The 17,546-nt window shown below is 34.5% G+C and overlaps 1 protein-coding gene across 7 annotated transcripts in view; it reads right to left on the bottom strand.

Moving 5' to 3' along the window:
• Window positions 1–1,043: 1,043 nt before the first annotated feature.
• The window catches only part of LOC127873104 (S-adenosylhomocysteine hydrolase-like protein 1), a 118,885-nt gene continuing 102,382 nt past the window's right edge, over window positions 1,044–17,546 (bottom strand). For all 7 annotated transcript variants that reach the window (XM_052416720.1, XM_052416714.1, XM_052416721.1 and 4 more), the window contains exons 7-16: window positions 15,587–15,712; window positions 15,021–15,197; window positions 12,650–12,696; window positions 12,051–12,203; window positions 10,985–11,150; window positions 7,684–7,782; window positions 6,995–7,063; window positions 4,849–4,927; window positions 3,542–3,662; window positions 1,044–3,015 (exon numbers count right to left, since the gene is read on the bottom strand). In XM_052416720.1, coding sequence (XP_052272680.1) covers window positions 3,009–3,015; window positions 3,542–3,662; window positions 4,849–4,927; window positions 6,995–7,063; window positions 7,684–7,782; window positions 10,985–11,150; window positions 12,051–12,203; window positions 12,650–12,696; window positions 15,021–15,197; window positions 15,587–15,712 — 1,044 coding nt within the window. In that variant the 3' untranslated portion in view covers window positions 1,044–3,008. The remainder of the gene's footprint in view (window positions 3,016–3,541; window positions 3,663–4,848; window positions 4,928–6,994; window positions 7,064–7,683; window positions 7,783–10,984; window positions 11,151–12,050; window positions 12,204–12,649; window positions 12,697–15,020; window positions 15,198–15,586; window positions 15,713–17,546) is intronic.

The following is a 17,546-nucleotide window of genomic DNA, read 5'->3' on the forward strand; positions in this document are numbered from 1 at the left end:
AGGTAAAAAAAATTCAAAAACTTTAACCCAAACTTTAACCTTCTTCATAACTTTTGCAATATTGAATGTAGCAACTTGATATTTGGCATGCATGTGTATCTCAAGGAGCTGCACATTAAGAGTGGTGAAAGGTCAAGGTCAAAGAAAAAATCAAAGCGGCGCATAAGGGCGCATTGTGTTTCTGACAAATGCAACTCTTGTTTTATCAGGAAATAGACTCAAGAATGTCTCAATAAACTTAGGTCTCAAGCGTCAATAACTAGTTTCAAGCAAAAAATGAGTCCTGTTAACTCATAATGGTTGTAAATTCATGTTCTTTGTTTATGTTTTTGTAATGATATCAAGTTTGCACATACTAGATATAAATTAAAATAGATGCTGAATAAACATTGTAGTCGCTAAGCATACGGATTGTATATATATATATATATATATATATATATATATATTTCAATGTGTAAGATAAAATATTAAATTGATCCGCACCTTCAACTGTATCATCTGCATCATATTGAAAGCAGACATGTTTTGATGCTTCACATTATTTGTTATAATGTTCTCTTTGATGTTCTTCAATATTTGTTCAGAATTTAGAATTACCATTTCTCATCAAGGACAACTGAATCTGGTATTTGTCTAAAAGTTTGTCATTCCACGCAATTCATAGTACTTTTATAGTTTCTCTAGACTTAGAGAAGTATTTACAAGATGGGACTAATCAATGCATTGTTTTGCATAAGGACCAACATTTTAAAAGTTTCAATATCTGTATTGGGCATAAGGTTTCAACCTCTGGTATGTTCGGAAAAACTTAATTTTGATGTTCTCGTTTCTTTTATTGTATAAAACACTGCTCATTGACAGCAATTGAGGGATCTGGAATATAAACGACAACAATAGTCATGAATATCCATGGTAGGAAATTAATATATGTCTTTTATGTTATAAAATTCTGTCTACACTTTTTCACAATAGGGAACTTTTGATGTGCCGTTTAAAAAAAGCAAAAACACTTGATAAATTAACAAGAACACAGTGAAATCAAGTTTATTTTTATTTTCTTTCTGATTTAAATAATATGGAGCCTATGATTTTCTGACCAGTTTCACTATAGCAGAAATCACGTGCGTAAATAGTAACAAAAACTGCAATGCCTAGAAAACTTGGCAAAAAACAAAAAATTGACTACAGGTAGATTTATCACAAAATTGTTACTATGCAAACAACAATATTATACACCATTTTAAGGTCTGCAAAACATTAATATGGCGAATTCATTAGTACATTTTTTGTAAACAATGTTAATGCACTCAAAATTAGATTTTCAAGTACATGATACATCATTAGTCAATTTTGTCCTTTATTTAGTTTTATTGCTGGGTTTTGGGAATGACAAATTTAGTTAAAGGAACTTGTTAAAAAGACAATTTTCAAACATGTTGTCAAAAATAGGAAAATCTAAGAACAAGTCCTTTACCGAATGAGATCCAAAAAAATATTCCAAAGTTTTAGTTTTTCAAACAAATCATGATGACAAATACACACATACAGATCTAGTGAAATAACCACGGCCACAGTCATGGTCATTTAACATAAATATACAAAATTAAATGATAATAAAAAAAAAATGCATATATTGATGTAGATGAATATTTTCTATTCCTGCCAACAAATGAAACCTTTATATTTCAATACCTGTCCGTAATATACTTATTAAACTAAATTCATATTGTTTATTTTATTTTACAATAATTAAAACTTCTATTCTTATAGAAAGAGGCTACAGGCTTCAATTATAATCGTACTAATTTAACACACTAATTTTACATACACCAAATATATGAATCTCCAGGCTATAAGCGAACTATATGTACACAATTTAAATCCCATATTGGACTTTTAACTCCTTGCATATTCCATGCTCAAGTTCTTACATAAGGAGCCCAAGCACAATTTTGCATTACCAGCATTAAATGGGTAATGTTCTCATTTCTTCTTTCTAGAAACAACCACATGGGCACCAAGGATTTGTTCAATCAAATGCATGGAGTCCTTTTTGACAAATACTTCATAAGCATACAACTATTTCTATATGGATCCTGATTGAATGAAAAGTAATACTATATACAAAAGCACATGTATGTTAACTTAGTACATGTATGTAAACTATCAATTCTTAGTATAAAGAAAGTTTACAGCAGCAAATAACTGTACTCTATTTATGCCAAGCAATCCGGTATTATTGGAACACCTTCAATATTATCAAATAAGTCCATTTGTAATAAATCACAAAGAAAGTAAATTTTAGTAAAAATTATAAAGAAATTTTGTGATCCAATAAATTTTCAAAAAACAAGTGTTATAGCTGAACAACATTAATTCCAGACATTTGACAAATTTGTTAGATTGATTGTGGAATGTTCTTTTGCTATTTCTCAGTCTTGCAAATGTGTCTCTTATTGCATTGAAATAAATGTGACATTCAAAAGGCTTCTAATGGTGCTTGCATATTCACTGACGTAGGGGATGATAGTAGCGTGGATGGGTGCTTGAAATTATGTGTTGATTATTTGTATTTACTTGATGCTTATAATAAAAGAACCCAAAGTTTACACATATCAGGTTAAATGCAAATGACTTCTTCTAATTCCATATTATCTTTTTTCATTATAAGGACAAAATAAATATATCTATGTTTATACATTCACAAAGATATGGTACAATTATTGAAAGCAATATCTGTAATAAAATGAGTCACCTTTGCTAGTTTTGATACTTGCAAACAAATTCATATGAAAAGTATGGCATCTTATTCAAATAATTGTTATAATGAAATCCTCCTTTCAACAAAATCAAATGGTCATGCTATAACTAAGATAGGTTCACAAAGTGTTGATCTCCAAAGGTAACCACAATTAGGTTACATTGCAGCCGTATGTGTAGTCTAAGTAAGAGTACAACAACTAGAAGGGCAGATCTGTAGATCTTCTATCACAATTGCCGATTGCTTAATACCTGAAAAATAATGAGGTAAACATTCACTTTTACTTAAGTAATCGAAATACAATAAGACATAATACATAACAGGTGGAACTCGAAGTCACCACACTGTTGCATGAAATCAAATCAATAGTTACTGCTTAATATTTGGGCCTCGTTCTTGGACTTAAAGTGTGTGCCTAAGCATTGTCCTAGATTATCATGTGCAGTCTGCACAGGCTTATCAGGAAAGACGCTTTTCACTTTTATGGAATTTTTTCATTTGAAGGAAGTTTCTAATAAGTGAAAATCCAGTTTATGCAAAAATTGTCAACCCTGATGACCCTGTGCAGACTGCAATGATCATAATGATAATAATAATAATGATGATAATTTTTTCATTTGAAGGAAGTCTCTATTAAGTGAACATCCAGTTTATGCAGAAAGTGTCAACCCTGATGACCCTGTGCAGACTGCATGGGCTAATCTTGGACTACGCTTTAAGCCCAGTTTTGCAAGAGCATTGCTCATATTGACAACAGTTACCTATAGTAGTTCTTACCTATAGTAGTTCGGCTTGAATGGTCCAGTCTTAGACAGACCCAAGTATTTAGCTTGTTCATCAGTAAGCTCTGTCAAGTGGGCATCGAATGTGGGCAGGTGTAACAGGGCTACATACTCATCTGAAAGATGTATAAGATTCTGTATGATTTGCGAATGTATTGCAGAGTGGGAATGTAAAGCACACAAATTGCTACATCACCATGTCCACAAATTTTACAACACAACCCCCTCCTCTAAAGCCAAACCCCCACAAAATAGTAGAATTTTCTTTAACAAAAAATAAATAACATAAACTAAAGCACATTATTGTCATGAACAAGAGATGTGTTTGTTAGAAACACAATGCCCCCTATTGCGCCGCTTTTAACCCTTTACCACTTAGATACGTATTTTGACACATTTGTAGTCCCTTAGAGAGTCGCATTTTGTTAAATAGCTTTCTTACTAAATTGAAGTTTTAAAGGTTTCATTTCCAATCTTTAATTACTGATGAGCAGCAAACAGCATAAAACCTGAACAGACTGTGAGTTACTTGCAGGCTGTTCTGGTTTTATGCTGGTTACAAAAGCCATTTTCACTTTGCTTCTTATGTGGGAAAGGGTAATACAATTTCAATATATCATTTGGCAGGTTTAGAAATGATCTCCCTTTTAAAGCTTATTACTTCCCTTGGATTGTATTTTTTTTACCTTGAAGAATGACTTTCACCTTGTCCTTTCACCACTTAAAATGTGCAGCTTCATGAGATACACATGCATGCCAAATATCAAGTTGCTATCTTCAATATTGCAAAAGTTATGGCCAATGTTAAAGTTTGGACGGACGGACAGTTCAACTGCCACCATACCGGGGGCATAAAAATTGTCCACAAATTTCACCCAAGCAAAAAACCCACATATTGGCAGAATTTTTGTTAACATAAATAATAAACATAAAAAAATACATAATTTTTTTGTCATTTATAACATGCACATTGACTTTTAGTAGGTCTATTTGAAGAAATATTGCATCTGTTCGCCATAAATTTGAATGTTTGAAAGAACAAAATTATACAAATGTAAGTATGATTTGAAAGAATTGATAGGAAAATCATTGGGCATTCCTGATAAGTTTGTTCCAATCAACCAAGACGGGAACTTCTTTAAGTACATTGATGACAAACACAACCAACAGTGGCTGACCAGATAAATCACAATCCAAGCTAAAAGTATGGACAAAAATGACATTCATGAAATTAAATAAACAAATACTGTACTCTTCATGAAGCAGTTTAGAAGTATATGTTTATTCAAGTCTTTAACATACCCATTTTCTTTGGAAGGAGGTAGACGTCTTGCTTGTATCGGCCAGCTGGTGCATTGAACAGCTCTATCAACGCAAGAGCCTGAAAAATAAGGAATATATGCTGTATACAGTACTGCTTACATTAACCCATTTATGCCTAGTGGACTCTCTCATCCTTCTAAATTGGATCAATTTATTTCCAACATTAGGGATGCCTAGTATATTTATTTCTATATTTAGAATATTTCTTACAAAAATCCCTTTAAGCAAACAGCGCAGACCCTGATGAGACGCTGCATCATGCGTCGTCTCATCTGGGTCTACGCTGTTTGCCAAGGCCTTTTTTCTAGACGCTAGGCATAAATGGGTTAACAATCTACTGTTCCAGTAGCTGTGATAAGGGACTTAAATCAAGTCTTTATTAATAACATTATTTGTTTATATATTGTAATGTAAAAGCTTTGGATTGTTTTACGTATGAAAATGAAATGAGTAATAATTTGCATATATTGGTTGTAAACTATGCCATCGACCCACACACACCTATCAATGAGGAAATAAAATATATTGAACGGAAAAAAACACAAAACAACATCAAAAAAACAATCTAATGAAATATGCTATTTTTCAAACAGCTTACTTAACATTAATGGACATGAAAGAACTTAGCCGCAATTATAGTTACATGTACATGTATATATTTTTTCAATAAATTCACAATGGCTTCACTAAAAAAAGAAGTATCATTGAAAACGATGGATGTTCCTTGATGATGCTCTCTGTCAATCTATGTGTTAATTACCACCTTAAAAAAAAAAAATTATTAGCCTCGGTGACCTTGACTTTGACCCCAAATGACATCAAGCGTCATCAAAAGTTAGAGGTCTATACAAGGTACCTACATACCAAATATCTAAGAGATCGGTAAAGTATTGAAGGCTCTATAAGAAACTGTAACAAAAGCGTGAAGGAAAATCTATTATTAGCCTCGGTGACCTTGACCTTGAACCCAGTGACCTCAAACCTCATCAAAAGGACGAGGTCCTACAAGGTACCTACATTGCAAATATGTGAGAGATCGGTTAAGTATTGAAGGCGCTACTAGAAACTGTAACAAAAGCGTGAAAGGAATATCTATTATTAGCCTTGGTGACCTTGACCCCAGTGACCTCAAACCTCATCGAAAGGTAGAGGTCCATGCAAGGTACCTACATGCCAAATATGAAAGAGATCGGTAAAGTATTGAAGGCCCTATGAGAAACTGTAACAAAAGCGTGACGGAAAAAATATTATTAGCCTCTGTGACCTTGACCCCAGTGACCTCATAAAAAGGTAGAGGTCCATGCAAGGTACCTACATTGCTAATATGTAAGAGATCGGTCAAGTATTGAAGGCGCTATTAGAAACTGTAACAAGAGCGTGAAGGAAAATCTATTATTAGCCTCGGTGACCTTGACCTTGATTCCAGTGACCTCAAACCTCATCAAAAGGTAGAGGTCCATGCAAGGTACATGTACCTAAATGCCAAATATGAAAGAGATTGGTAAAGTAATGAAGGCGCTATGAGAAACAGTAACAAGTGTGACAGAAGGAAGGACAAACTGGCAACTATATGCTCCGCCAAAATTTTATTTCATGGAGCATAAAAACAGAAGCAACAGGAGAAATGACTAAACTGTACAAGCAGGGGAGGTAAATTAAGATCTTTGAATGTACAAACTAAGTTGTTGCCCTTAATATCAGGAAGAATGGGCCAAGCATATTACTTTCAATAATTATCAAACACTAACAATTTAAAATTCTCAATCTTTGGTTGAAGCACATTGAATAGTCCAGTTAGCCCTGATGAATTGAACGCCTATCATTACGAGACATCTCTATTCTGATTTTGAACCATGTTTGTAAAATGATGTAATTACGAACAATATAAAATTAAACCATTATCGTCAAATCAACATTTCCCAGGCATAATTTGTCCATCCCATTTATATCAAATTGTCCTGGCCTAGCAAAATTTTAAAGACGAATCTGTACTCTTCCGAAAATAGAAACACATAAGATATGTAATGGAAGGAAATTTGATCACGCCTGGATGCTGAAAAGTGTAAGTCAGTGAAATTTCGTCAAAAGACCAATGCAACATTATAGAAGCCAAATATAAACTGACCTGTGTTACAGCTGTGATGGAGACCACAAAGGAGGGAACACTGGAACAGCTCAGGTTAACAAGACGACCCTTAAATAAATATTTGGACCATTGTTTAAAGATTGCCTCCGGTATAATAAAAATCCTGTTAAATTAAAAGTCATTTTTGACGAATAGTAAGGCAAATGTTAGGTGCAAATATTATGTGTCCCAGAATAATCCTAACAAATCACTTCACATAAAGTTGTGCAATAGCCTAACATATGAGATTACATTAAATAATACTAGCTCGTATTATTTTATCCTTTCCAACCGAGAACAAATTGAAAAAGTGCAAACAGCATAAAACCAGAACAGCCTGCGAGTAACATGCAGTATGTTCAGGTTTATTCTCTTTGCTACTCATCAGTATCTTAAGGTTGGCAATAAAGCCTTTAAAACTAATGATTCTTAAAAGAAATGATTTCATTTTTAATTTGATTTTCTAAGGGACTTCACATGTGTCAAAGTGGGTATCTGTGCAGTTAAGGGTTTAACATGTTTTTCCTAGTTGAATTCATGCGTTTAACATGTTTTTCCTAGTTGAATTCAAAGGTTTAACATGTTTTTCCTAGTTAAATTCAAGGGTTGAACATGTTTTTCCTAGTTGAATTCAACAAACTTAAGAAATTAAAACATCTTTAACACCCAGAAAATTACGCTGCAGTTACCTCAGCAATGAGGATGATGCGTTTGCTGTCTGGCCAGATTATGTGGTCAACCTGAGACCGGACCTTCTCCCAGGTCAGGTCTGGTGTCCTCAAACTGTTCTGTAACACGCACAACAATGCAACAGGTAAGTTTAACCCTTTCCCCATCAGAAGCAACATGAAAATGGCTTTTGCAACCAGCATAAAACCAGAACAGCCTGCAAGTAACTTGCAGTCAGTTCAGGTTTTGTGCTGTTTGCTGCTCATCATTATCTCAGGGTTGGAAAGAAGCCTTTAAAACTTGAATCTAGTTAGAAAGGTCTTTAATTAAATTCATACATGCCAGAATTTTTTAGGTCCAAAGCGGGACATTCCATAAAAAATTGTCGGGACATTTGACCAAAAAGCAGGACACCTAAAACGATCTATCATTCCACCTTTACTGTAGTCAGTATAGTACTAACAAAAACTCTTGATACTTTTATTCAAGACATAAAACATCTGATATGAAGCATGAAATCTAAAACATAACAATAACAGTTTTATTAAATAAGACAATAGCAAACAACGAAGATAATATTCATCTTTTTAGAGTACAAAATCTGGAACATAACGACAACAATACTCATTGTATTACTTTCAATGGCAAACATTAACGCAGGGGAGGCTATCCAGTACACTGAAAGTACGGGTTACAGTAAATTATCTACCGAACAGTTACATCAGCTTGACACGGAATGCGCGGCCGTACAAATTTCCGAGGTAGGTTTTTGGTGGAAGCAAACCGTCTTTGTGTTCATTTTAACTGCCTACAACGCCTCAACCGTTCTATGGCCCAGATTTTCCCTTTTCCATGCGCAGTTTGTTACTTGTCAATTGTCGCTGCTTAATTGAAGTAGGGTCAAACTGTCATGCATAGCACCTCGTTGTTTTTAGCTAAATTAGAGTAGGGTCAAACTGTCATGCAAAGCACCTCGTTGTATTTATTACAATCACACGCAATTACACTATACAGGATGGGTATCACTTATTGGACTGTGTGTTGCGATTTTGGTATATTGCACATTCAGATTCTCCCGCTATTTTGGAACTAAACATTGAATGTAAAAGACTCATTAATAACGCAGAGTTAATTTTACAAAACAATTGTTTTGTAAACCGTTTCAAACAAAGACAAAAACAAACACATTTTCAACATTTATTTCATTATAATACAACTATCGATAGCAATAAGCGACCACTGTCTTGAAGACAACCACGGTGTGAATGCCTGATAAAATCAATAATTAGCTGATTAATCACTCATAAGGTGTCATGAACAACACTGATACGCACGAGAAGTAGAATCGGATAAATAATTTGGGGCAATAAAGGGATTAGCGGTGGTAAGTGTTAGCGAAACTGAGCTTGAAAAGCGAATTTTATTGGGAACCTATATACCTTACATCGTTTTTTTATGAATGTCGGGACAAATCGCCTCATATCGGGATGCCGGGACAAAGAGCCCAAAAGCGGGACTGTCCCGCCGAGATCGGGACGTCTGGCATGTATGTTAAATTAAACTTTTTAAGGGACTAAAAATGCATCAAAATACATATCTTAGTGATACACCATATCCACCTCAAACTTATGCAATAGGTTGTATAAATGTTCACTTCGTAAAGATCATATATTGTATTGAGTTGAAATTTTTCAGTAAAAATGAACAGCAAAAATATTTTGTGGTATTAGATTAATATCATGGTAAGGGAAAGCTTCAACCTGGAAAATTCTTACGGATATTCAGTTCTGTTGCTTATAAATCTCATCATTTATGTCCTACAATACCACCCAAAACACCTTATTATGTTAAAAATGGTGAAATTGTGACATTTCATTAATCAAAAAACATTATATTCAAAAAACTAAAATGTGTCCTGTAAACTGTGCACGTTTCAAGTTGGACAGGCATTATATTGTGTGTAAGTTAATACAATTCCAGTATACATTTTTGTATTTCTTTCCCACTATCGAGCCATAATATGAAATCTTGTTACATCATTTGGAATACTTGAAACATCTTAAATAACATCAGAATAAATTTATCTACTGAACAAATACAGAATAACAACTTAGATCTAGATACCAAGACTTTAAATATAAAATTCTTCTCTGAGTACTGATATTTCAGGCCCACTGAAATTGTGATCCATATCTTGCTGGCAATTACACAACCATGCTCACAGATATGCAAAGGTTTGTAATACATCATTGACTATTAAATAGCAAATGTCACTTTTATCCATACAATTTCTTGAGAATAAACAGTTGCATGTTTAGAATAGCAATTTAGTTTTGTAATACATCATTGACTATTAAATAGCAAATGTTAATTTGAGCCATATAATTTCTTCAGAATAATAACCAGTTGCATGTTTAGAACAGCAATTTAGTTAGGGTTATCAAAAGACACCAGATTTATGCTTCTCATGTGGCACAAGTACTAGACAGCAACAAGAGCATATAAAATCTGTTGTTTTTTCACAACACACTACAGGTGGAATGCTGCTATGGAGTAATTTGCTAATTACTAATTACGTCTAACGTGTTATTATTTGTAAAGTGTAACAAGAACTTATTTTCAACATAAACAAGGGATGTGTTTGTCAGAAACACAATGCCCTCTAATGTGCCGCTTTGATTTTTTTTTTTACCTTTGACCTTGAAGGATGTCATTGACCTTGACCTTTCACCACTCAAAATGTGCAGCTCCATGAGATACACATGCATGCCAAATATCAAGTTGCTATGTTCAATATTTCAAAAGTTATGGCAAAACTTTAACCAAGGTTAAAGTTTTGGGGCAGAATGACCGAATGACAGACAGACAGACAGACCAAAAAACAATATGCCCCCTATCATTCGATCCGAGGGCATAAAAAAAAAGATTATTCACGCTGGTGAACAACAGTTACTGTACCCTATTCAACAAATAAAATGAAATTTTCATCAGCTTGATTGGCCACAATCCAATATCAATAAAAACCAGATTCAACATACCAACAACCATTCACTTACTGGTATTTACTGTGGACAAATTCAGGGAAATCAGCAACATACACATTTCTAGACAGCAGTGATTGGCAAGATTTGTGAAATGTTCCTGATTACTTTATGTAACCAAAGTGTCCAAATATTTATACAGAAGAGAAATAAATATCCAAATACCAAATTTCTCTATTTACAAGCAACGAATAAGACTATATTAGGAATCATAATTGCCTAGTGTATTTGTTTTACGATGACATTTGAATATATAAACAAGAGAAGGGCATGCAGTTACCACATCAATCTCTGTATTGGAATGTCCCATATTGCACACAATACAACCAGTCTTCATGCGATCCATGTGCGCACGAGTGATCACATTCTTGTTTCCCGTGCACGTGATCGCCACGTCAATATTCTTCACCACTTCTTCAATACGCACAACCCTGTAGCCGTCCATGCTGTTGCAGAGGAGCAAATAAAAACAGACTCATTGTAAGAATTCTTTATTTCACATAAAAGAACTCAAATGGCTAAACATATGAAAGACAACCATCAGAAATGTGTATATACATTGCATATTAAATTGGCTGTAATTTAGACATTTAGATAACCAATATCAATATGTATTGCAATTCTATATTATATAAATTTTTATAAGGAAATTATTATGCTGAATATTATTCTATTGTTCACTAAAAATAATTTTTCTTATACTGTAATATAATCAATGCAGTCATGATGATTGTTGTTATTATATTGGTTTCTACCAGCAATTTTTCTTATACTAAAATATGATCAATTCAGGCACATAAATAATGTATTTATCTTTAAATGTTCATCTAAGTCTATATATTTTTTTCAGTCAATATCTTTCTTTTAAGCGCTTTAAGAAGTTATTTATCAACAAATTATTCTGTAAAACATGAAGACATCAGTTTTCAAAATTTGCACTCGACTGTTTGCCACAAAGACCTAGCTTGTGACACATCGTTTCAAAAAATATAATCTTAAATGCTCAGGCTAGTAAAATAGTGTTTGGCTATGGAAAATATCGAGGTAACAAGACTGAAAAATTCAACTGAGCCTCGCTCTGGGAAAATGGGGCTTAATGCTTGTGCAAAAAGTGTTGTCCCAGATTAGCCTGTGCAGTCCTCATAGGCTAATCAGGGTCGACACTTTTCACCTAAACTGGATTATCACTAAAAAGATACTTTTTTTAAAACAAAAATACCATAAAAGGGTAAAGTGTCGTCCCTGCGGACTGCACAGGCTAATCTGGAACAACATTTTGAGCATATGCATTTATCTCCCTTTTCCTAAATTTTAAAATTGTTAAATTGCATGTTGAAGTAAAGTACCTGGCTTGCAGTGCACAGATGGGGTCAATCTCTGACACGTTCACAATAGCCCCGAGGCCCTTGAGGGCAGAGGTGACACCCTTTCCCACCTCTCCATACCCGCATACAAGAATCTGCTTGCCACCAAACATGATGTCCGTTGTACGCTTTAATCTGCGGAGATCATGTTGATATTGTTATTTGTCTTACATAAGCTTCTTTCGGTAACAGGCTGTTAATTTATTTAAAATTCGCACTGCTTAATTGTACAATATTTTTTATTAATAATATTTTAAAGAGCATAAATGTAGAGTTTTATTTATTCCTATATAAATTTTTGTTTAAGTTCTCAGTATTATCATGGCTGAATTGTTATGTAGTTCTAAATGTTTTTTATTTGTCTTCGTCTTGAAATCGATGCAATCAGGTCACAGCAGTGTCCATTATGGGACTGGGAGGTCCGCACTCACGTAGTTTTCTCAAGATCTTTCCAAAGATGTATAGATCTGTCCTATGAGTCAGATAAAAAGCTTTCTCTAAATGGGTTAAGCGTATGATACACCTGAAGCATACTAAGGTCTAAATAAAACCAATGTGATTTAAAATAAAAGTGTACATACGCATCCAAGATGGACTCTCTGCAGCTGTACAAGTTGTCAAACTTGGTCTGAAAATGCCAATAAAATAAGGATTACATAAATAATAATAGGGATGGCAAAATTATTCGAATATTCAATTGAATGGTCAGTATTCGAATAACATAATTGATATTGGCATATTCGCAATATTTTAAAAATGTTATTTCCCTAATTAAATGACCTGCGAGCCGCTTACTAATTTGCACCCGAAATAATTTGGAATTTACAGGTTTGATGTGACATTGTTGTGTCAAACTGATAACGCGGCCCTTATCAATGTTGATTGCGCAATGCAAATTACACATTCTAAGAAAGGCCCCGAACGATTGTTTGTCAATGGGGTGCGAATTATCGGCTTCAATTGACTGGCGAATAATAATTAAGTTTCTGTGATCACAGTGCGAACAGCCATTAAAAAGTGTGAATTACTCAAATTGCGCAATGCAATATACACACTCTAAGAAAGGGCCCTAATTGTTGATTGTCAATAACGAGCCAATTAAAGGCTTCAATTGAATGGCAAATAATAATTTAGTTTCTGTGATCACGTTTTATAAACGTACATAGCGTTATTTTAAAATTTCAAATAAAAATAAAATTCTATAACATGTTTTTCCTTATATTTAATTTTGTTTTTGAATATTTGGTGTACTTTGCATGCCTTATTGATATGTTTTTGATGTAAGCGTACATGCTATTGTTACTTTAAAATTTCAAATAAAAATAAAATTCTACGACATGATGGTTTTTTTTTCTTCTATTTGTGCCCAATTACAGTATCGGTCATAGTATTAGCCGACAGTCAGCAATAGCAATGTTAATAAACAGCCTCGTATTCAGCAAACGGATATAACTTACAAAACAACAGAAGTTAACACAGAACAAGTTTCACTCTTTTCTGATATATTTCGCCTAAATAGGCTTTTTCAAAGTTTGTTTTTACAATTAAGCTACATTTTCTTTCTCTTTTTCAACACACCAATTGTATATTCAATTGTATTTCTGTGTCAATTTATATTTACTATCCCTACTTGATACGAAACTGAGTAAAAACTGAGAAGTTAAATCAATCCAGCCGTTTTATGCGAATAAATCCATTGAATGGATTTACTAATATTGGAATACTGATATTATAGGTATTCGATGCCATCCAAAATAATAAATTAATCAGTATATCACAAATTTAATTTAATTTTTTAAATGTCACATTATTTTTCAAGTACTTAACAAGATGTGTTTGTGAAACACAATGTCCCCCTATATGATGTTTGACCTTGTAGGATGACCTTGACCCTTCACCACTCGAAATGTGCAGCTCCTTGAGATACACACGCATTTCAAATATAAAATTGCTAGCTTCAATATTGCAGAAGTGACATTACATGCGCAATTTTGACCCATATATTTGACCTTGAAGGATGCCCTTGACCTTGACCTTTCACCACTCAAAATGTGCAGCTCCATGAGATACACATGCATGCCAAATATCAAGTTGCTATCTTCAATATCGCAAAAGTATTCATAAAATAAGCAATTTGGGCCACATATATTTGACCTCTGACCTTGAAGAATGACCTTGACCTTGACCTTTCACCACTCAAAATGTGCAGCTCCATGAGATACACATGCATGCCAAATATCAAGTTGCTATCTTCAATATCGCAAAAGTATTCATAAAAAAAGCGATTTAGGCCACATATATTTGACCTCTGACCTTGAAAGATGACCTTGACCTTTCAACACTCAAAATGTGCAGCTCCATGAGATACACATGCATGCCAAATATCAAGTTGCTATCTTCAATATGGCAAAAGTATTCATAAAATAAGCAATTTGGGCCACATATATTTGACCTCTGACCTTGAAGGATGACCTTGACCTTTCACCACTAAAAATGTGCAGCTTCATGAGATACACATGCATGCCAAATATGAAGTTGCTATCTTCAATATAGCAAAAGTTATTGCAAAATGTTAAAGTTGGCCCAAACAGACAGACAGACAGACCAACCAACCAACCAACCAACAGACAGGGCAAAAACAATATGTCCCCCACTTCTATAGTGGGGGACATAAAAATATTAAAAGTTTTTGCATCCCGCATTATTTTACTACATGTATTTATCTAAAAAAACAACGAGTTTTGTATTAGAATTTTATATTACAAGCTCCTCTTAATGCCAATTTTCATATTCAAAGAGCCTTCATACAATATAACTTAATCACACATGCAAATGAAACTTTCCGTCCTATTTCCATCAAGGCAATAAGGAATTTAGTCTTTCTTCCTCATTTGAAAAAAAGCCTTTTACCGGTACCTAATAAAGAAGAAAAACAAACGCTGCACAACATACCTTGGTGACAGAGTCATTGACGTTCATGGCTGGCACGGTGAGTTTGCCAGACTTGGAGAGCTGGTACAGGCGGTGTACACCGGTCACGCTCTCCTCCACCAGTCCCTTCACCATGTTGAACAGTGCCGGGTAGCGCTTGAGCATCAGGTGGGTCGCATCTCCGCCATCATCCAGGATCTGGAAGAGGCATAACATGACCCTCAAGGAAATTGACATTTCCATTTGGATTTTATCGAAAGTATGTAATTATTACAGCCAGGTTCTGGAAAAACTTGGCTTAATGCTAGTTCGTAAAGTGTCCTCCCAGATTTGCCTGTGCAGTCGGCACAAGTTTATCAAGAATGACACATTCCGCCTTCACTGGATTTTCAAAAAGATACTTCCTTTAAACAATATAGACCATAAAAGCATCAAGTGCCATCCCTGATAACTTGTGTGGACTGCACAGACTAACCTGGGATTACGTCAGCATTAATTCATTTATCAATGGCCCTAAGAGCAATTACCATGTTTAGCTGCAATCTGTCAACAATTATACATACATCAATGGCCCTTAAAGCACTAACCATGTTTGGCTGCCATCCGTCAGCATTGATACATTTATCAATTGCCCACCAGAAGTCTTCCTCCGTCTCCCCTTTCCAGGCAAATATTGGGTAACCGGACTCAGCTAAAGCAGCGGCCACCTCGTTCTATAGGGAAACAAATAACACAAGTTCTGTCAATCAGGATTGTAAAAACCTCAAAATTCACAGATCTGTCAATTAAGACTCTAAAAGTCTCAAATTTTTACTGTTAGTAGTTAGGTTAAAAGACAAAGTTAGGTGCAAGACTGTGCTCCATGGCATGTTACAGGGAGGTCGCAATTGAGGCCGTCTGAAGAAAAAGTGGATGGACAATGTGGAAGATAGGATATCCCTCCTCATTGATGAGGTTCTCTCAGCAACCCACAGCAGAAATGACTGCAGAGGATCTCTGTGTCGTCATCCCTCATTTCCCCCCAACAGCCACACCAGTCAAGGGAATGATGATGATGATGATGAGTTAGGCTACAAAGTTATTATTTTTGCAGTTTGAATTCTGACTAATAGGAAACAAGATGCGTTTGTGAAACACTATGTCACCCCCCATATATTTGACCTTGACCGTGACCTTGAAGGATGACCTTGACCTTTCACCACTCAAAATGTGCAGCTCCATGAGATACAAATGCATGCCAAATATCAAGTTGCTATCTTCAATATTGCAAAATTTGACCTTTGACCTTGCAGGATGAGCTTGACCTTTCACCACTCAAAATGTGCAGCTCCATGAGATATATACACTATAGTGATGGGGGACATAAAAAGATGACGCCATAATAAACGCTCAAAGCATCATCAAGAACTTCATCACATCTGTATGTTTCATCTTGAGATTTAGAAGTCCCTAGCCTTGCACCTAATTATGTGGGTAGCACATTTTACTTTCAAGGGATAGTGTAATATTCAACAAGTGTCCTCATTGGTTGGCTTTACATTAACCCTTGACCACTTAGATACGTATTTTGATGCATGCGTTTGTAGTCCCTTAGAAAGTAAAATTTAATTAAAGACCTTTCTTACTAGATTCAAGTTTTAAAGGCTTCATTTCCAACTCTTAGATACAGCATACAACCTGTACAGACTGCCAGCTACTCACAGGCTGTTCTGGTTTTATGCTGTTCGTACATAGCCATTTTCACTTTGCTTCAGAATGGGAAAGGGCCAAAGAAAAAAAAAAATTAATCAGTCAAGAAAACACATTATGGATTCAAGGCAATACATTTGCCTTCATTCAAAACAAAGTAATTAATCACACCGGATAATTTCAAGCAAAAGAATATTCACAACTCTGGGGAAGAAACCCTTAAATGTCATTCTCTGCTGAACATAATTACATCCATTAATTGTTTCAAAAGTAGTTTCTGATGATAAAAAAATAAATAATCGGTAACAAATTTTGTATTTGTTGTTAAATCTGAATAATAAAAGGCAACATGTTTAAAAAAAACATTTTGTTGCCATTATGAGCCAACAAGTATTTTTCTGAGAAAACAGTAATTATCACCTCCAGTTGTGCACAATGCATCAACATAATGTAAATTGTTTACCCTCTAAGCGGAGCGATGTTGTAAATTACATGAAATACTTAAGCAGTCATTTGGCCAAGTAATTAGAAAAACAGATAGGGGATTTAATTGATCTAGATGAATAACAAGCAAGTCAATTATCCCAAAGGAAATCATTCAAAACCATGGAATGTCCTTTTTCCGCATAAGTGCACATAATTATTTGCTGTCAATCGTGGAGCAATATGATGCTATTTAGAAAGAAACCATCAAGACATTTACCCCATTGCATTAGTTTCCCTCCCAGCAATTTTCCTGTGTGGCATCCTCAGACAAATTGCTGCCAAATTTATAGCTTTATATCACACCATTTCAAATAAATGACACACTTTAGGGACATGTAAAAGAAAAGGATTTTATAGTGATCTAAACAGTAC

This window comes from Dreissena polymorpha, chromosome 3, assembly GCF_020536995.1.
Source record: "Dreissena polymorpha isolate Duluth1 chromosome 3, UMN_Dpol_1.0, whole genome shotgun sequence".
Taxonomy (NCBI): domain Eukaryota; kingdom Metazoa; phylum Mollusca; class Bivalvia; order Myida; family Dreissenidae; genus Dreissena; species Dreissena polymorpha.